At 37.0% G+C, this 24,215-nt stretch overlaps 1 protein-coding gene across 4 annotated transcripts in view; it reads right to left on the reverse strand.

The window, feature by feature from the left end:
• Nucleotides 1-24,215, reverse strand: part of LOC133097486 (contactin-associated protein-like 3) — a 149,045-nt gene that overhangs the window by 73,933 nt on the left and 50,897 nt on the right. For 3 of the 4 annotated variants that reach the window (XM_061199367.1, XM_061199365.1, XM_061199364.1), the window contains exons 3-7: nt 16,939-17,142; nt 15,793-15,968; nt 14,585-14,728; nt 11,205-11,466; nt 5,801-5,947 (exon numbers count right to left, since the gene is read on the reverse strand). In XM_061199367.1, coding sequence (XP_061055350.1) covers nt 5,801-5,947; nt 11,205-11,466; nt 14,585-14,728; nt 15,793-15,968; nt 16,939-17,142 — 933 coding nt within the window. The remainder of the gene's footprint in view (nt 1-5,800; nt 5,948-11,204; nt 11,467-14,584; nt 14,729-15,792; nt 15,969-16,938; nt 17,143-24,215) is intronic. The other variant, XM_061199366.1, reaches the window with a different exon arrangement.

Consider the following 24,215-nt stretch of genomic DNA (forward strand, 5'->3'; position numbering starts at 1 on the left):
TACATTTTGGAGATTAATCCTTTGTCCGTTGATTCATTTGCAAATATTTTCTCCCATTCTGAGGGTTGTCTTTTCGTCTTGTTTATGTTTTCCTTTGCTGTGCAAAAGCTTTTAAGTTTCATTAGGTCCCATTTGTTTATTTTTGTTTTTATTTCCATTTCTCTAGGAGGTGGGTCAAAAAAGATCTTGCTGTGATTTATGTCATAGAGTGTTCTGCCTATGTTTTCCTCTAAGAGTTTTATAGTGTCTGGCCTTACATTCAGGTCTTTAATCCATTTTGAGTTCATTTTTGTGTATGGTGTTAGGGAGTGTTCTAATTTCATTCTTTTACATGTAGCTGTCCAGTTTTCCCAGCACCACTTACTGAAAAGGCTGTCATTTCTTCATTGTATATTCTTGCCTCCTTTATCAAAGATAAGGTGACCATATGTGCATGGGTTTATCTCTGGGCTTTCTATCCTGTTCCATTGATCTATATTTCTGTTTCTGTGCCAATACCATACTGTCTTGATTACTGTAGCTTTGTAGTATAGTCTGAAGTCAAGGAGCCTGATTCCTCCTGCTCCATTTTTCTTTCTCAAGATTGCTTAGGCTATTCGGGGTCTTTTGTGTTTCCATACAAACTGTGAAATTTTTGTTCTAGTTCTGTGAAAAATGCCATTGGTAGTTTGATATGGATTGCATTGAATCTGTAGATTGCTTTGGGTAGTATAGTCATTTTCACAATATTGATTCTTCCAATCCAAGAACATGGTATATCTATCTCTCCATCTGTTTGTATCATCTTTAATTTCTTTCACCAGTGTTTTATAGTTTTCTGCATACAGGTCTTTCACCTCCTTAGGTAGGTTTATTCCTAGGTATTTTATTCTTTCTGTTGCAATGGTAAATGGGAGTGTTTCCTTAATTTCTCTTTCAGATTTTTCATCATTAGTGTGTAGGAATGCAAGAGATTTCTGCGCCTTAATTTTGTATCCTGCTATTTTACCAAATTCACTGATTAGCTCTAGTTGTTTTCTGGTAGCATCTTTAGGATTCTCTATGTATAGTATCATGTCATCTGCAAACTGTTACAGATTTATTTCTTCTTTTCCGATTTGGATTCCTTTTATTTCTTTTTCTTCTCTGATTGATGTGGCTAAAACTTCCAAAACTATGTTGAATAATAGTGGTGAGAGTGGGCAACCTTGTCTTCTTCCTGATCTTAGTGGAAATGGAGAAACTTGGTATATCTTTATATCTTATAGGTGACTTGTACTTACCGCACTTAGTAACTAAGAATGTTAGGATAAAACATAGGAAACATAAGTCAATAAATAGTTTTGTGGAATCACTGTTATTCCTTTTCTGTTTTCTTCCTTTTCTCCATATCACCAGCCTCAAACTCATCCAAAATACAATGTAGTATCTAACTATATCTGTTAGGAGAAAACAAAACCATATCCAGTTGTCACGAGGAAAGCTTTCTGAAAGCGAAACTTTAAAGAAGGAAAGTTTGAACCCTGAGTGCTCAATTCTCAGTTATGACATAAAGGTCAGGAAGTAGGGTATCACAGCCCAAGAGAAGCTCAGGGCAGGAGACACTCATTTGTCCATACAGATGGCTGCCCTGAAGCCCTGGTGCTAAAATGGCAGAGGGCCATTCATCAATGACCTGATTTGGGATGGAGAGTGAAATGGACATTGAATAGTTATTGCTAAATTAATGAAAGATATCCATCATGACTGAGGGACTCAGAAGTTTAAGTACCTCTGAGGACGACAGTTAAATTGTCACTATGTCACTGCACCAGAATGGGTCCTCAGATGAGACTTCATTAGACTTGTCATAGGCTTGTTGGCCTGCTGATGTTTCACAGAAGGACACTCGGGGGATTTTGAACATAGCTTAATATTCCCTGACTCCGCAGTTCAAGTATGCTATTGAGTAGTACAAAGATTCCATAAAAGGGAATTTATTAAGAGCTTAACTTTCCACCACCCTTAATAGCAGGCACCAAAAATCTGTGTACAGTATACTATAGTGAAACTGCTGTTGAAAGACAAGTTACAATAAAAGCACAGATTAAGAAAAGGCAGAAAATGAAAATGTGATATCTAGATCACAGATCTCTCATAGGACGTTTAAGAAATGCTGCTATTAGTATATAGATGACCCTTCTCACAGTAAGAAAGCTGTGCTCTGAGACTGCCAGGCCAAAATAGAGACTTCCAGGTAGCCACAGAGCCCTGGTTTATGCTTCTGTCCTGCAATAATCACTCAGATCATCTCCTTCATTTGCTAAAGTGTCCTGAAATTATATGGTCACCCTAACTAACAGCAAGCCGTACTAGTCTGCTTTTACAGTGAAGCATTGCAACGAAATTTGACTGATCATATAATGATAATTGGAAACTTGCAGTTGACTATCCATCAGGAAAACCAGTAATGGGAAGGAAACCTGGTCAAGGAGTATTTCAGAACACGGGGTATTGTTTTCCGTGAAAAATCAGATATCATTAACTGGCTTTCACCTAGTTGACCCAGGAACACTGGCTTTATTAGTCCAAATATTGCTAGAGAGCATGGATTGGATGAAGTTCACTTCCATGTCAACATCACACATATTCTGGTACTGACAGACACTAATCAAAAAGATAAGTAAACAGATACTGACATAAGCTACTCTTTGGATTGAATAAATTACCCAGACATTGGAGTTTTCAGGGTAGAGCTTCCACTCAAGCTGTAGCTGACCTGTCCTACTTTACCCGGAACAGGGCTGGAACATCCAATGAATTATGCAGACAAAGGGGCCCTGAGCAAGGGTTCTACATGTGCATAAAACTTGTGAATATAATAAATCTATTGAGAATCAGAACTCCATGCCTGTTGGTCCTAGACCTGCCTCTCCTGGTTTTCCTTTAGTAAAAATAGTATCCACATTTTTATTTAACATTAGTAAATTAGTGTGTTTTGGTTTTGTTTGTTTTAGTTTGGCAAAGGCATTACTTGAATTTTTAAAATAGTATATATTCTTTCTCTAGGAAAAAAAGATGCTGCTGTGTCGATATAAAATGTACAGTTGACTAAGTTCGTTTGACTCAGTGGCTGAAACTGTTCTGTAGGAATCAACTGGATATTTAGAGCCATGCATATAGAGGTCACTCTAAATTTATACATTGGTTAGGAAGAAAGTGCTGTGACTGTAAGTTCTGTTTTTGCCACTCAGTGCCAACACAGAATTACATCAGAAAAATAGGAAAGTTGTAATGAAGAAAAGTCATTATACTGTCTCATGGAATGTTTAAACTTTGTAATTCCACTCATCTTAGGGACACTTTCTTCTTGGAAACTATATTAACAAGACAGCCTGCACATCAGCACAATTTTATGAAAATACACAAGAAAGGCTCTTTATACATTTTCAACACATTTCCTCTAGAGCTCTAGGGTCCTTTCATAGATATTAGTGGAGCCAACGGCTGGGTCTATGTGCACAACCAATGTGACAACTGTGGGTTCTTGAGCATTCATTCATCTTAACCATTGGAGCGTGCCACTAAAACCATGATACTGACTGTTGTTTCACTAAATTGACTGTACTTCTTATTAGGAAAGTCAGATAGTTTGTGCATAAGGAAAGTTTAAAAATCACTGGCAAGATGGTTCTTAGCAGCTGTACCAATATTTATAGCATTTTTATAATAAAAAGTGGGCACAATCAAAATGTCTATCAACATAAAATGGTGAAATAGATGTGTAAAACATGGTATAATATGCATCAAAAAGCATACAGCCATGAAAATTGATTAGCTATTCATATCTACATCGCTGGACCTCAAAAACTAATGTAGAACAAAAAAAATGCAAGTCACAGAAGAATGAATGCAGGATTATCCTATTCATAAAGTTAAAAGCAAGGCAACACAAGACAATTTATTGTTTAAAGTTACCTACATACATGATAGATTACAAAGAAAAGCAATACAAAGATTGGTTTAATAAAAGCAGGGTAATACTTAACGAGGGGAATGAAAGTCTGGAGGAGCACGGGAAGATTCAAATGTGTTGTAGTGGTTAACTCTGTAGATGAGGGGATGCACCCACATATATTCTTTTAGGAAACAATAGTAGTCTTCTTAAAATGTGTGCATATGATCTATTTCATAGTAACGACTGACTCATGTCACATCAGTATGTAAATATTTATGGCAAGTACCTACTCTCATATAGCTGTGCATTCCACATTCTGAGTATGTAGAATGTTCAACATGAAAGATGATTCGAAAAGTACTTTTTTTTTTTTACTTTTCAATACAAAATGTTAAAGGTATTTTATTTTGTGTCATTAAACACTAGAGCACAGATTGTTCTTTCTAAATCTTTTAGTACTTCAAAATCTTTTAACTTTTAAATTATAGCTCTTGGATAAACTCTTTATTTAGTTTTGAAGGAATCTGTTTCTCTCCAGAGCTACAAAATCCATCAGAAGTGTAAAGTTTTAAAAGAGTATCTGGGTCAGAAATGCGTCACATTTAACAAGCAAGGAAAGAAAGCAATCTGATCTTTTAAAGCTGCTGGCACAATTCCACCTTTCACAGTAAAGGTTGCTTTAGGGGACTTGAAAGATTAAACAACCTGATTCATGGTTGATGTGCTTGTTGTCAGTTCTTAAGGGAGAATTTTATACTTTCTTGTTGGGCTATCAAGCTATCTCCACCATGATTCCAAACTTATTTTAGAAAAAAACAAGTATAAAGTGCAAAACAGCAATAAACGTCAGAGAGGACTTCAAGCCAAGATTAAAAAATAAATCTTACAGGTGACAGTTCTAAGCTTCCAGTGGCTCAGGATTTTTTCACTTGAATGCCCCAGGGATGGAGATTTATTACCTTCAGAAGCTCCCCCTCCCTGGTGGAAAAGATCCTGGATGGACTCAATCAAGGTCCACTAAGCAAGCAAACACCCATACACTACAGTCCCGGGGAGATGGCCTGGTGCGGTCTTGGTAAAATCCATCACTAAGCAATGAGTGACATATTAATAGCCATTAAATTAATTTCTTCCTCTGTTGTATGTAATGATACCCTTTGTACAGGCAGTGGGAATAGAATGTTTCTTAAATTTAAAGTGCAACAGACCACCTGGGGATCTTGGTGAAATGCAGATTCTGGTCAGGAGGTCAGGGACGGTGCATCTGCATTTCTAAGAGGCTTCTAGGTAATGTTGATGTTGCTGGTTCATGGACCACACTTTGAGTAGCCAGGCTCCAGGCAGAAGAGAAGCCAACAGACAGAAAAAGAACACCCACATGCAGCAATAAACTTGGCACATAAAATCTGAAGGAAAGGTTACAAGGGTCACCTGGCATTAAGAAAATTCCCTATGGCAAGGTATTAAGGGTGAGAGAGAGAGCAATGACCCGCAATATTGTCTGCACATAGAATCACCCAGAGAGCATCAAGAAACCTGTTGTCCAGGTCTTGGGACCAATTAAATCAGGATTTCTGGGGATGCAGCCAGGCATCAGAATTTTGAAGCTTTCTGGGTGATTGCAATGTGCAGCCATAGTTGAAAACAAGTGCTGAATTTAAAACCAATCTTACCACGTGCACTTTTAAACAAAGCCAACTAGTAGACTTGCATTTTAGACCATAATTTATCATCTTTGTCCACTCAGCATTCCCAATGACTATAACTGAAAGAGAAAAATCACTCTTTGGTAATAATTTTCATTTAACAACATGGGTTAGAAGGCAGGAGCTAGAAAGATAAAGATGGTTTGATTGCCAGTGTAGCTCAGTTCCTTTCACTTACCCCCCAAATAATAGGTGTCGCCTGAATCAATCTGCCCACGCAGGGAATGAGCCATGGAGGCGGCCTCACTGTCCACCGTCACACTCAGGTGATTCCCTTTTGCAGATAAGGACACAGAATGCCACTGCCCATCATTCAATCCAGCACCTGGAAGTAAACAAAATGGGTTAAAAGAGATTCCTATAAACCCTACAGATGCCTCTAAACAGAGCAAGTACTTGAAAACAATATGATACCTACCCTGGACCACCTGCCACAGACCACCAAGAACTCACCTAAAGCCCACCCAGGTCATTTGGCTGGCTGGGCAATGGAGAATGCACCACGGAAGACACAGAGAGACAGAGAGAGGTGTAGGGTAGATGTGGGCTTGGCTAGGGGGCTCTAAGTAGGCAATTAGGTGATGTGGTATGCTGGTCACTCTAATCTAGAGGAAAGTGCTACCCATGTCAGTAGGAAGAGGGGCTTGTTGAATAAATTTTGTAATTGCAGAGGGTCCTTGCATCTTATCCACCACAGTCATGGACTGGCCTGTCTGGTACTTGTTTATGTAATAACAAAAATTATTATGTTCAGTTAGGAATATTATGGCCTATATGCACACTGCCAGGGGTGTTTTTCACTTTCTCACCACTCAATTTAGTCAGAAATGTGCAAATAGAAAAGAAAAGAAAGAAATCAGAATGAAAGGGGTAAAGAGGAAACAAGAGTGGATCGCCCAAACATTCTGCCTTGGAAAGTGCAGCGTTGGTTTCTTCAAGTCTTAGGGCCTTAATTGAATAAAATTTCCATGAATGACCCTGAACAATCATGAAATGATAAAACATTTCCAATTACATGGCATCGGACGTATTTCAGTCTCACCTAGTCCATCTAGTTTGAGATGTCGAGAAGTACAGGTATTTTCCAAAAATATAAGTTACAAAAATAAAAACTTTTTCTTACTTTCATATATTGTCATTATCTATAATCATCTGGGTAGACTATTTAGAAAAAAATATACTGGCAGTCTTTAAAAATAATAATTTAAGTATTAATAAAACATGAAAATTCATAGAATATAAAGTTATAAAAGCATTACATTAAAGTATGTGTGTGGGTACATATTCAAGCATTACATAAACATGGAAAAGAGTGGCAAGAAATATTCTTAAATATTAACCTTCATTTTTGGATGAGGGAACTGTGTTTTTCATTTTATGTCATTTTTACATTTTCTATTCTTTTCCAAATTTGATACAGTATATCAAGCTATTATTACATTATTATTAAAAAAAAAAATTATCAGTCCTTTAAAAGCAGCACTGTCTCTTGAATCCTTGAGAAGAAATATCTATATTTTCTTCAAGTGGTGGAGTTGAGAATGGTCAATTAGTTGAATTGTTGACCAGCTACCAACTGTGCATGACTCTCCTACAGACTTACCTGCTGGGTCTTCTACTGAATGAAAAACCGATGCTGTGTCATGCAGATAAATCAATAAGCAGTATGTGTCCCAGTACACTCACCCAGACAATTTGTGTTAGTTTCTACTAGGTTATTTTGTGGACACAAACAACCACCAAGTTTCAATGAGTAACAACTAGGGTTTGTTTCTTGCTCTGGCCCTAGGCCAGCTGGGTCTCTGTCCTCTGTGTCCCAGGTGTTTATTCATGCAGGACCAAGGCTAATGCACAGCCCCCATCCCTGTCTCACGACTTAGAGAAAACGGCATTCGGGAGAATCTTGCTACGGCGTTGGCAGCTTCTACTCAGACGTGGCCCAGGCCCCTTCTGCTCACGTGCCATTGGCCAAAATGAGTCACTTGGCCAAGGGCAAGGGATTCCTCCCCTTCACAGGAAGCCACTGCAACTCCCACAGCAGTCCCAAGAGATGCATGTTTCAATTAAGGGGGCAGGGGGGCGGGGAATAATTGGAATCTTTAGAAATTATGTTGGTCAACAGGGAAGGGGGTCATGAAGAAATACTTTCACTCACTGAAAAACAACAGTGGGATGACTGCTTGATTTTTTGATGCCATGCGTGAGCATGCTAGTGAGATGGCATGACTCTAATCTGAGCATCTTCGGGAATGTCCCAATATATTTAACTAATATATTTTACGAATGATAAAGGTACAGACTGTTTACAGCTCTATAAGTTTAGAAGTCAACCTGTGGGAATTAGAAGTTATGTTAGAGTCCAGTGGGGATGTTAGCCCCCCTCCCCAAAATATGGTGGTATTTCTGGTAGAAAGTTAACCAGTCCTATCTAGTTTAATATCATAGTTTGGTATGTATAGCCCAGTTGACCATGTCCCTCAAATGCTCTTCAAACCAGCTTTTTTTTTTCTGCTTGATCTCTCATTAATGACTTTGACGTGGACTCAAGATCCACCTGAATGGGTAATTTTCTAACATGACCCAGAAGGTCAAAGATCCTGTTGTGAAAACAGCTATAACTTTGTTTTTCTCAGAAATATTAGTTATGATACTTCCCAACACTTTCTCACTTTCAGGGAGGGGACAGTTTTAAAGTCACCAGTTACTTCTACCACGTGCACATGTACACACAATAAAAATGCTAGACTCTTGCTTTTTGTTTTATATTTGTGAAGCCAGAAACATTTTCAAAGACTCAACACTGGTTCATGAAAGATCATGAGAAAAGCCGAGAACTAGAATATGGAGGATTTAGGTTAGACACTTAAAACATATATTATGAAATTGAAATAAAGTTTTGAAAGAAGTTCTGTAATCCTAGAGCTAAAGAGAATGAACAACAACAACAACAAAAATCTCTAAATGTTCCTTCCAGTCTTATCATTTGCTGTTTCTCTTAAAGGCTACGTAGTACACCTGTCAGTATGATAACTATGTCCACTTAAAATCTGTCATTAAAACCCAGTATTGATTTTGCGAACTATTTCCTCTCTCTCTTTCTCTCTCTCCCTCTCTCTCACCTCCTCACCCCTCCTTTGTCTCCCTCTCTCCCTCTCCACCTATCTAGCATATAGAGTTATTTCATGGGAGAACTTGCAGAAAGCCCTCAGAATATCTCCTTGAATTTGTAATAGATGCCATTCGCCTATATAATACAAGACTGTTCTTAGAAAAAGTGGTCATTCTAATTTAAAAATAAAATGCAGGCATTTATATTCATTTTCTTCATCTGTCCATTATAATTCTCATCCTTTGTTTCTCTTTAGTGTGGTTTCAACTCGGCCCACTTCTGATGAAAGGACAGCCTGTTTCCCAGGCAACACTATTGTCAAAGGTTGGATGGAGACCAGAGAGTAGATTTTGTATTTTTGATTTGTGCTACTATGAAGATGATGCTAATTCTATCACACTCCTCCAGCCCCTCGAAAGGCTTCAATCTGGGGGGATGCTATGGTTGTGGGACTAGTGTTGAAATACTAATAACCAGAAGTTGTTAATAAACAGTGCTGTGCTAAGGGTTTGTATATGTTATATCCCTGGATTCTCACCATAACTCATATTAGTGTCATTTTAAAGATGAGGACACTGAGGCTTCAGGAGAAGAAGTGGGCTACATATCAAAGGAGCAGGGGCAGACTTAGAAACATGCATGGGACGGGAGTCCTCTCATACACCCTGCTCACTTGCTCAAGTCACGTAATTTCTTCTAATAATAGGAGATAATGACCACGGCAGTAGAGACAATTTGGCAAAGGGTGGAATTGTGTCTTTTCTTACATAAAGGGAACTCCATCGGTGAACACGCACACTCATTTTCTCCCTCTTCCTCTGTTGCTCCCACTTTTCCTCTATTTCCACGACCCTCCCCCACCTGGGCCCAGCCATATGAACACACATGCACCAGATTATCCACTCTTGGTACATTTCTCAATCTCTTCAGAACTATCTTGAGATAACTGTTGGGAAAAATTATCTAAAACCTGGAAATATACTAAAAGATGTCTTTTCAATGTCATTGAATGAAATTTAAGTTTCAATCTGATACATGGGTTGGGTACTTGATACAAGATTTAAAGTGAAAAAAACTGCAGCCTGTTTTATTTTTCAACTATTTCAAATGTATAAAAGATTCCCCTTTAAGTGCTACTTAAGCAAGCAGCAAGCATCATGAGAAATTTCTCTTTGGTTTGCTTCTGAAAAATAGCACATTACACTGTAAAACCTTAAAAATTGGTACAATAAAATATTTATGTAATGTGCCAGTGCCAGCTTACAAAAAATTCAATAACTAATATATATGTGTGTTGGGAGGAAGGGTGGTGTGTACCCACGTGAAACAACACTAAAAAGCTATCTCTTTTAGCTCATATTACATGTAAATTATAAATCTACACAAACCAAGATTTAGGCAATTTACTGAATCTGAGTTGACACTATCAACTCAGTCCATTTGCATGCTGACCATCATATATTTTTTATTTATAAAAAGAAGGGAAAATTTAATTTTCATTCCGAGCTTTTCAGTCCAAAACTGATAACCATAGGTCAGGCAAGATATTCCCTTCACATTCAACATTCAGGGAATGACATGTCATAGTCCTGCTTGGGTTTAAATTTTACCAGTTTTAAATGCAAAGCAGTCCCCAAAGTTCAAAAATAACATGACTTAGAAGTGAGTCTAGAAATAAACAGGTTCTTCTCAGAAAACTACAGAACATTCACCCAGTTAGTAGAAGCCTTATCAAAAACAAGTAGGTACAAAGGAAGCAGTGGCTCTGATGTAAGAGGGAAAAATAACTTACATTATTTTGAAAATCAACGTGTATATAGGTTTAAAAGGCAGTTCAAAGAAATCTATTTTCTCAAGACTACTTGGAATTAGGCTAATGTCTTCTAGTATTTCAAGTCTACTGCTAGTTATTGACCACAAACTTATAAATAAATTTTTTTCTTTTTTTTAATTTTATTTTTTTATTGAAGTATAGTTGATTTACAATGTTGTGTTAGTTTCAGGTGTACAGTAAAGTGATTCAGCCATATATAAATACATATATTCATTTTCAGACTCTTTTCCCTTACAGGTTATTACAAAATATTGAGTATAGTTCCCTGTGCTATACAGTAGGTCCTTGTTGGTTATCCATTTTATATATAGCAGTGCATATCTGTTAATCCCAAACTCCTAATTTATCCCTCCCTCTCCTTCCCCTTTGGTAACCATAAGTTGATAATCATTTATTTTTAAACTTTTTGATAATTATGCTTTGATGTAGGTAAACTTCTGTCACATTGACTGACACACCAACAGCCTAGAGTTACCTATTTCAAAGGAAAAAAGAATCTAGTTCCCTCTAGTAGGATTATGAATATCTCATGGATTCAGTCATTCATTTATTTTAGAGATCACCAATCTTAGGTTTACATGTAAGAAGGTACAGTCATGGCAAATACCTATACATCATCTCAGAGAAGACGTTTATTACCTGCTGTGACGTCCCTTACTGGATGTCCAGGCTGGGAGAGACTCAGCTTGAGTTTTCCATCATTAAGAAGAAGGATGAAAGCTCCTGACCTGTGTTGAAACTGACTGGTCAGCAACAGCCCTGCTCTGTTCCACGTTCGAAATTGGAAGATGGCAGACACTTTGTCCTCTCCAGGGGTGCCTGGCAAAGCCAAGTAACTCCTGGAGCTCAGAAAAGTCATGGGGACAGTTTGAGGGGGCGAGCAGGAGAAGGACACATTTCCCTGTGAATACAGTGAAAGAGGCTTTAGGAAGGCACAGGAGGGATGTTTCCATTTCATTGACAACAGATTTTCCAAAATTTACAGAATTTCTTCTCAATGATCCAGCAATCTAGGCCTTTAAAAATTAGGCTTCCCCATGAAACTTAAATCCAGATTTACCTTATAGGTCCCTCTAAGCACTGTTCAGCTGGGCAAACCTATTTCTGAGACTCTTAGAAATTGTCCATCTTCTCCATTTCTCAGCATTTGCAAAGGAATCCCAAGCCACATCTCTCCCAGGCCTAATGCTGGGTGTGGGATACAAGAGTAGAAGAGACAGTTTTCTTCCCTTGAGGTGTTAGATGTTTTTATCCAATGTGAAGGCTAGCACCAAGCATAACTTACACCACGAACTTTCTTGTACTTGCCTTGGTTATGTAAATGAGATTATAAGTGTGTCACTCAGGTAACAGATACATCTTACTCTAGGTAGGAGATGCGCTTTTGTGCGTCTGAAGAAAAGGATATGGCCAGGCTGGTCCTGCCATAGGGAGGCTGGTTTTGTCTCCAAAGCTCTCACAAACCAAGTCACCCAGGGCGATCAGCCAGCCTAAGATCTGACCTGCCTAGCAGGTTGTTTTTATTTTTTATATAATTCTGTTTTTAAAGACACTTTTAATCCCTAGGATACCTCTATTGCTCCAGGAACAAACTATTTTTAATTATAGTGTCTGGATGGGAAGGACTTAATGTAACTCCAACTAAGCTCTCTATAAAAATTTTCCCTGGGATTAAAAAAAATTTCATAAATTTCAGATAGAAGAATAAATGCCCAAACATTGCCCTTTCTCTCCAAAAAATACAATGCAAAGAAAAACAGTGAGGCAGAACTTAACTTACCAGATAGCAAAGCATTCTATGAAGTCACTGTAATCAAGTCACTGTGTTATTACTATAGGAATAGACATAGCAGTGGAACAGAATAAGGGACCCACAAAAAGATCTGAGAATATATGTAAAGTTAGTATGTAATGAAATTCAACTATGTGGGATAAAGTTTGGGTTAGTTACTAAATAGTGTAGGAACAAATGGATATCAATAAGGCAGCATATAAAAATTAAACTTTATCATATATCACATAAAGAATAAATTTCAGACAATCAAAGACTTAATTTTTTAAAAATTTAAAATAAATAGATAAATAAAACCAATTAAAAATTCTTACAAGAAAATCCATGAGACCATGTATAGGTTATAGGATTTTAGAGACATTCCAAAGCTACAAAGAAATACACAGACCTACTGACCACATACAAATAAAAATATTTATATACTTAACATATCATATAATATTTAATATAAAATTGATAAATCTGAAAAAAATATATGGACTATGAATGACAAAGGATTATCTATCAAATATAAAACTCTCTTGTAAATTAACAAAAAGTTAAAAAAATAAAATAAAAAATAGGGAAAAGAGTAAGGCTGAACAATGATCAGAAAAGCAAATCCAAATGGACAAGAAACAGGTGAAAAGATTATTTAATTCACCAGTAGTCACATAAACATGAAGTAACAATGAGATATTAGTTCATGTTCCTTGAGCTGGCAAGAGTCTAACAGATGTGGAACATGTGGCTGCCTGAGATGTCACGGAAGGGCTCTATCATACGTTGCTGGTGGGGAGTGTCATGTTATAGCTTTTTGGAAGGCAATCCAACAACATTTATTAAAATTTAAAACTGTTTCAAACTTTCAACCAAGAAATTCTACTTTTGGAACTTTGTCCCATCAAAATGAAAGCCCCCAGTATCTGAAAATACATGTGTAATTGTGAGCTTATAGTTGTAAAAAAGTAGAGATAAAGCAGATGCCTTGGGTAGGAAATGACTAGATAAATAATGGTACACTTTCATAACGGAAAGTGATGTAGAAATTCTAACGTGGAACTATTCCTGATAACTGAAAAGAATTCCTACAAGGTATAGTTGAATCAGAAAATCAAGATGGAGAAAAGCTTATATAAAATGCCAAATGTGGAGGCATATAAATTCATAAATACATGTGTGAGTATGAGTCTACCTATCTATAGAGGATTCCTTTATAGATCGGTATAATATTATGGACCAAAGAAGGAAGGACAAATGCTAGCTTAGTAACATCTCAGCTTGATGGAGGGACTAGCCATGTGGAAAGAAGGGAGAAAGAAGGAAGAGGAAACCAATCAAAGAGAAAGACATGGACTTCCCTGGTGGTGCAGTGGTTAAGAATCCGCCTGCCAATGCAGGGGACATGGGTTTGATCCCTGGTCCGGTAAGATCCCACATGCCGTGGAGCAACTAAGCCCGTGCGCCACAACTACTGAGTCTGCGCTCTAGAGCCCGAAAGCCACGACTACTGAGCTCACGTGCCACAACTACTGAAGCCCACATGCTCCGCAACAAGAGAAGCCACTGCAATGAGAAGCCCGTGCACCGCAACGAAGATTAGCCCCCGCTCTCGGCAACTAGAGAAATTCTGCATGTAGCAACAAAGACCCAATGCAGCCAAAAGTAAATACATAAATTAACTAATTAAAAAAAAAATACACTGCATTAAAAAGCTTTATATGATTGTACTTTAACATCTTTTTGAAAGTATTCATCTGTTTCCATACCTATATAAAAATTAAACCAAACATGAACGAAAAAGTACAGTAGGCTCTCTTTATGCCGGGTTCTGCATCCTCGTATTCAACCAACCAGGAAAATATTTAGAAAAAATATTCCAGAAAGGTCCAAAAGGCAAAACTTGAGTTTGCCCTGCACCAGTAACTATTCACATATCATTTGCATTGTATTTACAATTATTTATATGCCATTTACATTGTATTAGGTACTATAAGGAATCTAGAGTCAAGTTAAAGTATATGGGAGGATGTGCCTAGGTTATATGCAAATGCTGTGCTATTTTATCCAAGGGACTTGAGCGTTCTTGGATTGCTCCGATAGGAGGGTCCTGGAACCAATCCCCCAAGGATACCTGTACATATGATTTGTACCTTCCCTGCCTTCAGAAGAGGTATATTTTAAAGCTGAATCAATCAAAAAAATTACAGCTCCCTTTTCTCTTGAACTTGCATATAGACTTTCTTACCATGATGAGGACCTGTGGTTTGTGTTTCTTGCACAAATCAATGATATCCACCCCATTATAACAGAGATTTTCAAAGCAGCCATGAAAGTTTTTATGTGGGAACGCCACTGATTTTCTATGTCGAGGAATCCCTCCGAAGCTGATCTTAGAAAGAAAACAATGACATAAATAATAGTGTTTAATGATTTTCTGAGTATCTGCCTAAACATGTATGATTAGCAGGTATAGTGACAATTGTCTCAAATCTATTTGGCATTATTTTACATTATCATGTTAATTTCAAATGAAGCTTCATATGCAGATTTACCAATGTTTTATTTATTACATTTAGATAAATAAGTTAAATATCCTTCTTACAATTTGCTGCTCATATGGCTCTGTCATTTTTGTGGATGAAGAATGCTGCATCCTTATGTCCATGGTAAATCTTGATTTGTGGGACAATGCAGCCTACTGTGATGATATTCTACTTTATAAACCAGCCTGTAGGATCCTGGTCTTTGCCATGACTCTGATAGGTTACAATAATAAAGCCATTGATAATATCATTCAAGACCAGAATCTCCAGCTGGTCTTTGCTGCTGAGGACACTCATACCAAATGAATGTTGAATTCTGGCTTGCTGAGAGATGCACTGAGCAGAACTGGCCGAACAAATGCTGCATTTCAGTGTAGGTTAGACACACATAGGCAACATGCTGCAAATATTGTTAGGCCTTTAAAAATCCCAAGAAACAGTATTCTGAGTTGTGTGCATTTGGCTTTCTTGTTACTTAAAAAATCAGGTTGGAATATACGGTGATTACTTCTCCAAGTTATCCTAGGTAGCTATTCCTGTTTAGGATTGCCCTAAAACACAGAAATCTCCAAGGTAATATTCACAGCCAAACACCAGATGGAATACAGAAGAACTGTGCAAACAATTGCATTTAAAAATGTTCCTTGTTTTATTGGTAGCTCTTCAGGTATAGATTTCCTAAACTTAATGACTATTTACTCTCATGTGAAGACTAACATCTGTAAGGGATAAAATGTCTTAATAGCTCAAGCATGCATCTCGCACTGTGCAATTATCACCCATAGGGAATATTTTACCAGAATTCTGAATTACTAGGAAAGGGAATTTCTCTATGTAGTAGTATTTTCTCTAGAAGGTTACTTCGCATTAAATGATAAAATTTGTAATACTTAAAAAGTCATTTTCACACCTTATAATCAAGGTCCACATAGCTGGACTCTCCCTTTGCCCGAAAATGATGAGTGTGCGTGTCCACGGTGAAGTTGACATCTGTATCGAGGAGCTCAATGAGGACAGAATGCCAGTGCTGGTCGTCCAGCAGGCTGCCCAGCATGAGGGCATCAGGGGAGGGCAGGTTAGCATCGCCTGAAAAGAGAGGAAGGGTAAAGGCACTGTTCCATCCAGTTCAATACCAAGATTTCTACAATATTTTGAAGTTCAGCACTTCTCACAACAATTACACTTGCCTGACATCCTTTTATCCCATGAACTGGTCAGCTGCTTTTATCTTAGTCTTAAATACAATCTTCTTTTGATCTTGAGTAACATATTCTATCTTACTTGTTTTATTATTATTATGCACTGAATTTTCATTTTTCTTGAAAATATTTTCTTCCTAGGACCTCATTCACAAGACTACTTCAAAAATTTACGATAAGCCACTCTTGTCTTTATGATATTATCAGGTTATTTATTGAGCATCTGCTACTGATCTTATACAATTATCAAGCTATAAAACTTTTTACGTAAGGGTGTACTCAAGATACACACATGTTGTTCTTAGTATAGCTCACTTGTAGGTGACCATGTTTCCATTTGCCTGGACAGTTCTGGTCTTCAGAGTAATTATTTATAGGGTCTGCTTTCTTTCTTAGAAGTTTTTTTTTTTTTTAATTTAAAGCAAAGCAGACTGCCACATGCAGTGCCTCATTTGGATGTGTCTGGAGTCTTGGAAGCTTGACTACCCTATGTTCTCCTACAAATGGACCTTGAGAGCTTGTTTGGAGGTTCTAGCAGGGGAGCACAGCTACTCGTATAGCCTTGACTGAAGAACGGTCCTTCTCTATCGGGGAAAGTCGTCCTCTTCGACCGAGCCCGCAGCTTCAGGAGGGACGCACATGGAGCAGTGAGGGAGGAAGAGGACACCTGTCTAGACAGCCAGATCAGCCGAATCAACCCTGGCGATCAATGGAGTGACAGATGTCACAGCCAGATCGCCCTCACATCCAAAAGTATTCTGGTTTTAAATTAACTACTTAACTGTGAAAGAATTCATTATAAAAAGATACTTTCGTCTAAATAGTATTTCCAAAAACACCACCTTGTAGTTTTTTACCTGAATTAAGGAATAAGATGAGTTTTCCTTTAACTAACTCCAGGGTGATATGTTTACCATTTGATCCTTCTCTGTGGAGTAGAATCCCATTGTTCTCTCTGGTTTTAAATTTCAAAGAAATAACTTCTTTTGTTGGATTCATGGATTTCTGATTAAATGTGTACAGCAAGGAACTTTTCCCATCAAAATGAACCATCTCAGATCCTACAGTGGAAGACATTAAAAAGTGGTCTAAGTATAATATATTCTTATTAGTGCATTGAAATGTGTAAGTCAACATACACATACACATACATAGCATATCTCTGGTTTGTTTAATGCAGGGGGAAAAAACTCTACTGCCAATTTTCTCTTGATACTGGTGGTTGATATATCTAAACTCCACTCTTAACCTTTTCTGACATTGTCCCCAAAATGTATCATCTAGAAATACTTTCGTTGAATAATTCTAATTGCTCCTGTCTTTTATTGGCCTATTTTCATCCTGTAAATAATAAAGATCAGGAAAAAAGCTGAAGTCAATCTCCCTTGAATAAAGTCTCCTTGCATGTTTAACAATCATTGAACATTTCTGTTTTTCTGAAAAGTTATAATAGTTCTCACACACTGGTAAGAGGTAAAATACCAGTGTCACTCAATGTAAATGGCTTAATTGTTTCTGAACAAGCAGCTTTGACTTTTAACAATTTCCACATAAGCAGTCACTTGGATATACTTTTGTCTGTCCATAAAAGACACACATAAAGACACCAGATATACTAAATACTGCTCTAAACTCATATTAAAATGTCTTCAGTTAACAGGATGTATTTTTCTCCCAACATTTTGGCCCAGTGACAGCACAGAAGGGCACACCTATTTTGTGTTGTATCTTAAGCATACTATGAAAATTGTTCTGCTGCAGCAGGCCATTGCTACACTGCTGCCATGTTCTCTCAACTTTCTGACAGTGTCTTATCTTTCCAACTATCAAGGTCACTTGCACTCAGTTTATATTAAGTAGTTATATTTTATCATTAGTATAAAAAAGACAGTGAAACCAACTGAAGACAGAACAAGATACACACAGTCATTTTTATTACCCAGAAAAATCTCATATTTTTCCTATTTCACAAGTAAAAAGAAAAGACATAATTGTCCTTTAATAATACATTTGAGTCATAAATAAAGGTCTAAGAGAAAGCCAATAAAATATGAAGTTGACATCTTTCAAGCCAATGATAGGATGTTGTTTATTTAATTTCACAAAAAATTGTGACTAATGTATACTTGGACCTGCATTTTATTGAGATTAACTAAAATATTTCCAGAAAACCCTTTATGTTCACAACTTAGACGAATCATCCATTTTATGCAGCTACCTTTTGAAAATTCAGAAGTTTGATTCACATACATAGTGTAAAATATATAAACACTGCACTTTGTCTATAAGTTGTGTAAGCAAATAATTATTCTTCATTGCATAATTAAATAAACATGCCTGATAAAAACATAACTCTGTCAAATTCAAATGATGTCCCTTAGAGTATTAGATGACAAACTAATGAAAACTTGATAATAAAGAATTTAAATGCTTTCACATTTTTGCAGTACAGTTTATGTGTCACTGAAAGGCAATGATAATAATTAAGGCTTATTATTGCAGTTAGCTAATAAATTTTTTTTCGTAAATGATTTTGCCAGGGCTATTTTGATCGAATAATTTTTGTCCTCATCTTCCCTGTTGCTGTTTTGCTTTGTAATAGTAATATTGATCTTCTTGGGATCAGAATCTCCTGGAGTGTTTGTTAAACACAGATTGCTGGGCACCATCTCAGAGTCTCTGTCTAACCAGGTTTGGGGTGGGACCTGAGAATTTGCATTTCTAACAGGTCCCCTAGCGATGTTGATACTGCCTGTCTGTGACTATATTTTGAGAACCACTGCTCTAAAGCACCTAAATTATATTTCCTGGAATATTCCCCTCAAGCAAAATGGAGTAGTGAAAAATTTATTCGGTGATAGAAACGCAAAAGAATGGCCTTAAAAAAACTCTTTTGTCCTAATGTTTTGACTTTCCTTCTAATGTGATCACTAACACTTGTACCTAGAACAATTAACCACATGTGAGTCATCAAATTATATCTTATGAGGCAGGTTCAACATGTATTTTCACAGATTTTTTAAGCCTAAAGTGACTAAATTATAATATAGATAGGTAGCCAACTGAGTAAAGCAAAACCACTTAAAAATAATGTACTTTGTAACAGTCCTGAGATTTTAACTAAAATCTTAAATGAGAATAAACTTAAGCTCAATTCAAGGGGTTTAATAGAGATAGATAAAATTCAGGAATTGCTTTTAGAAGTCCGGAGTGTTAAGCTTCCCATATCCCTCTGCAGCCTGTTATTGTACAGTCCCATGAGCTAATTTTTAAAGATTCGTTGAAAAACGAGCTTAAAAACCAAGAGTAGGTGGCAGAGAGCACATGTGCCTGCAGAGCCTAAAATATTTGCTGGCCAGTCCTTTACAGAAGAAGTTTGCCATCCCCCAATCTGCAGAACCATCCAGTGATGGTTGATGTGCTTGGTTTCTGATTGTTAAGCAGTAAGAATGAGCTCACAACCAGACATTTTGCAATCTTTCTATGATTGAAAAATCGAAAACCCTATTTTATATAGGAAATCACAAATTTCATTATTTTTTTTGACCTTCATGTTGCATAATTCAATACACTTTGTGGCTATTCTTGAATATTTTATAAGGTAAAGAATAGGTCAATACTTCAGATCCTGGCTATATATTTTTTGTATAATATTAAAGATTGATTTCTATATAGACAGTCTTCCACAGCTTCAAATTCTACTTTGGCAAGCATTTTGCTTTGGCGTAATATAGTTTTGTTATTAAAAGACCATTTTCTTTCCATCCTCCCTCTCCCCCAACCCCAACCCAATTTCCATCCATTCCACAAGTACAGTTTTATTTTCAGTTGATATTGATGTAGCACCTTCTAAGTATCACAAACTCTGCTGGATGCTGGGATAAAACATGGCCAGACATGGCCCAGCCTTCCTGGAGCTGATGGTTCTTCCCTCACTTTCTCACTTCCACTGTCGTGAAAAAACATATTGCACCTGTGATATCCTAGTGTCTTATTGTGCGTTGCTAGGAAACTACAGTGACAAGGAAATAGCTTACAGCCTAGGATGGAAGTAGGAGAAAGAAAGGCTCTTCTCTAGTGAAAATGTTTGAAAAGAATGCAAAATATCAAGGTAATCTAGGTATCGTATCATCACACAATACCCTTCACATAAAATTTACACAGTCATCGGAAAGTAGCCAGCAATGCTTCAAAAAATGGGCTACACTGTTAATCAAGAAGCTCTCCAGTTAAGCCCACACAATAAATAAGAATATGCATTATCACAAGATGATTTCTAACAGGAATGTTTAGATTGTAAAGTCAATTATAGGCCTCAGCATAGAGAATCCATTTTATAAAATGTCATTTACTAACAAATGTTCATAAAGTAACCCGAATATTTGAAAACAAATTGGCAAGTCAGTAAATAAAATTTAAAAAAAAATTAGTGCTATTTACTCAAACGTGATTTGTAAAAGCAGTAGATTAAAAAATGTAAATTAAAAAAAATACTCATATTTTGGGATAGAGAGTACTTTGCTCAGTAGGTCATCAGCAGTGAGCTCTCCAAGTGTGGATGGGGGAGAGCCCCAGGTGGCCCCCCTTGAGTTTAATCTCCACTAAGTAGAGGCTTCCTTGACCCTCATATCATTGACCATGGAGTGACCTAGAGAAGCCAACTTTCAAGTCTCAGAGGTCACTGGTAATGAATGCTAAGGTGACCTTGTTTCTATCGGTCCACTAGCATGAGATTTTTGCTATTGGACTGTTGTAAGAACAAATAAAATTTTATATGTCCATAATTAATACAAATAATCCATCATATTTATTTGAATGAAACCACCAAAATAATGCATTAAACTACCACTTAGCATCATACTTAACTTTTATAAGAAACGCTCATGAAAAATGTTCTTGTATGTAATTCAACTATTTAAATAATTGGGGTACTTGACACAGAAGTCCCTTATTATGCACTGAAATAGGAAGCGATAGTTTCCCCTATTGTAAGAGTACAGAACCTACATTCTAAAAAGAGTAGGAGGAAATGTGATACTTAGTTCAAAGTAGAAAGTGTTTTTCCAATTTTATGTGATTTTAATTTATAATCATTAGTTTTATTAACTGAGGCTATGTTTTGATAACTGCATCACTAACAATATTATTAAAGTAAACCCCACACATACTTGCCAGTTAGGGAAGGAAATCTATTTTACCAGTAGTGAGACTAAATTTGTGCTGATATATTTATAGCCTCTGGATCTGTTCCCACAAACAGCCCTGCATAACACAGAGTAGTAGCTCAGAGAAAGGACTATGGAATTGTCCTATAAGGGTTTGAATACTGGTTCTATAGTGAAAAACTTACTTAACCTCTCTGTGCCTCAGTTTCCTCAACTGTAAAAGGATAAAGAAGTCTCTCCCACACAACACTAATATGATTATTAAACAACTTAATATCTATACAGTGTGTAGAGCAGTGCCTGAAACATGGCAAGTCCACAATGGACATTAGCTACATGATTATTGTTAGAGCAGTGGGCAAAGAAAAGGAGCTGCAACAACACTTAAAACTGCATTTATGACTTCTGCTTCTGACCAAGATGGAGTAACAGGGGCCAGATTTACTCTCTCACTTGAAGCAACCAAAAAAAAAAAAAAAAAAGAAGGAAATAACATAAAACAATAGTTTTCAAGATATCTGACTTCAAGCAATAAAGGAGAGTGATGTTGTAGAGAAAAGAGACCGACAAGATAAGCCCTACAACTCCTTGGGGCACTGCATTAGAGAGTTTCCATCTCACAGAGCAGGAAGGAGAAACTGAGGCAAAGCCCAGCAGATTCCCTGAGTAGAGGAGACAGAGACAAGAGCGTGGTAAGAACAAAGCCCAGCAGATTCCCTGAGTAGAGGAGACAGAGACAAGAGCGTGGTAAGAACAAAGCACGTGAAGTCCATAGGCAGAGGTTGGAGAGGAAAAAATGAACACTGGTGATCTGCAACACACCCCTCTTGAGCTTTCAGCAAAGCACTGATCAGTGCATGCAAGTAAGGAAACTCATCAATGCTGGGAAAAGAACCATCTGAAAGGATTAATTGGGAAATAGTGCTAACATGCACATGGGGTTGGGAATAGTGCCCATGCATATCATCCAGACTGGAAACCTCATAGTTCACTGTCCTTGGTTAGAGTACTCAGAAGGCTCTTACTTCAGTAGTGAACCCTAGACTAAACACTGCTCTGGTGTGAGCTAACGAATTTTAAAAGCAAGACCTAAAAGGATCAAATCCCCTTCAATTCAATGTTTCCTGAACAAAGCTCAAGCATATAAGAATACAAAAATATCCAATAAGCTAAAAATCAAAATGTCTGGCATTTAATTGAAAATTTCCAGGCATACAAAGAAGTTGGAAAGTATGACTCATATGGAGGAAAAAAAATCAATTGAAACTTACACGGAATTGACACAGATTATTATTAGCAAAGAAAGACAATAAGGTAGTTATTATAACATCCATCCATATGTTCAACAAGTCAAATAGATACACAAAAGATACTAAAATTTGAAAATTTCAATGTCTGAGATGAAAAAATACACTGTATGGGATTACTGGCAGGTTAAACACTGCAGAAGAAGAAATTAGTGAACTTGAAGACAGCAATAGAAATATTCTGAAAGGAAATAAAAGGGAAAAATAATAATTTAAGAAAATAAATAAAACATCAGTGAGGTGTGTGACAAAACAAAATCAAGCAACCTAATATGTGCTTTAACTCATATATGTGGTAATTGAGTCCCTTAAGAAGAAGAGACGGGGGACGTTAGAAAAAATATTTGAAGAAACAATGACTGAAACTTTCCAAATCTGATGAAAACTATACAACCACTGATCCAAATAGCCTAATGAACTCCAAACACAAGAAACAGAATAAAACAAAACCAAAGAACATCAGAAACAAATTGCTCAAAACCTTAAAAGCAGCTAGAGAAAAAAAGATATGTCACACTCGTAGAAACATAGACACAGATGGCTGCAAACTTCTCACCAGAAGAAAAGCAAGTGAAAAAACAGCAGAGCAATATTTTGAAAGTACTAAATGAAAAAATGTCACCCTAGAATTCTATACTGTGTGAAAACAATGTACAAAAATGAAGGTGAAATAACAACTTTTTTCAGACATACAAAATTTGAAAGAATTTCTCACCAGCAGATCCACACTACAAGCAATATTAAAGGAAGTCTTTGAGGCAAAAGGAAAAGGATACATGGAAATATGGATTAATACAAAGGAATGAAGAATACCAGAATTTACAAGGAAATTATCATGTAGATTTTAAATGTCTTTTAAAAATAATTGAAAGGGTGAGACTTCTAAAATGTCTGAGTGAGAAGCCCGGCAAATCCTACCTCTCAAAAGCAATGATAAAACTTGAAAAAAAAATGTTAAGGATAACAACTGAAGGACACTGGAAACTGACCACAGACATACAACAGATCTAGAAGCATATATTCAAGAACATCTACTGAACCTCAATAAAGACAGTGGGAATCTGTGTTCTTTCAGCTAGAGGCTGCTCCACCCCCAGCCCCTCAGCACTGAATTTCAAACAGGGCTGCGGAGCCAAGCACATGGAAAATTCCTTTCCAAGGGACACTGTCAACAACAGCTATCTCAGTGACAAGCAATAAGGGAAGGCCAACATTGCAGCCAGCCTGAGAATTCAATGCTGTTGGGGGTAAAGCACTGACAGGCTGACCAGCCAGACACTTAACAAATTTAGAGGAATTTGGAGGAACCAAATTTGTACTAGCAGTCAGTGAATACATCTCTGAGGAAGAGATATTTAAGTGGAGACCTGAATGATGGGATGTGGACAGACAGGTGAAAAACTTGGGAAGAAGTATTTCAAGCCAAGTAAACCACTTACGCAAAGAAAAGAGTTTGTTGGCAAGTCTTGAGTTGCATTATGTGGGTGAGTTGAGTTGGAGAGATTTGAGATGACTTAGGGTATAATTTGGAGATAGCATATTCAGAATTTGATATCCTTTAGATGTGTAGGGACACACGTGTCAAAGGTGACTCCCACGTCTCTAGTGTAAGTTCCTGTGAATGATGGAATCATTAGCCAAGACCAGGAAAACTAGAAGAAG

The sequence above is a fragment of the Eubalaena glacialis genome, chromosome 9 (genome assembly GCF_028564815.1).
Source record: "Eubalaena glacialis isolate mEubGla1 chromosome 9, mEubGla1.1.hap2.+ XY, whole genome shotgun sequence".
In the NCBI taxonomy this organism is placed as follows: Eukaryota; Metazoa; Chordata; class Mammalia; order Artiodactyla; family Balaenidae; genus Eubalaena; species Eubalaena glacialis.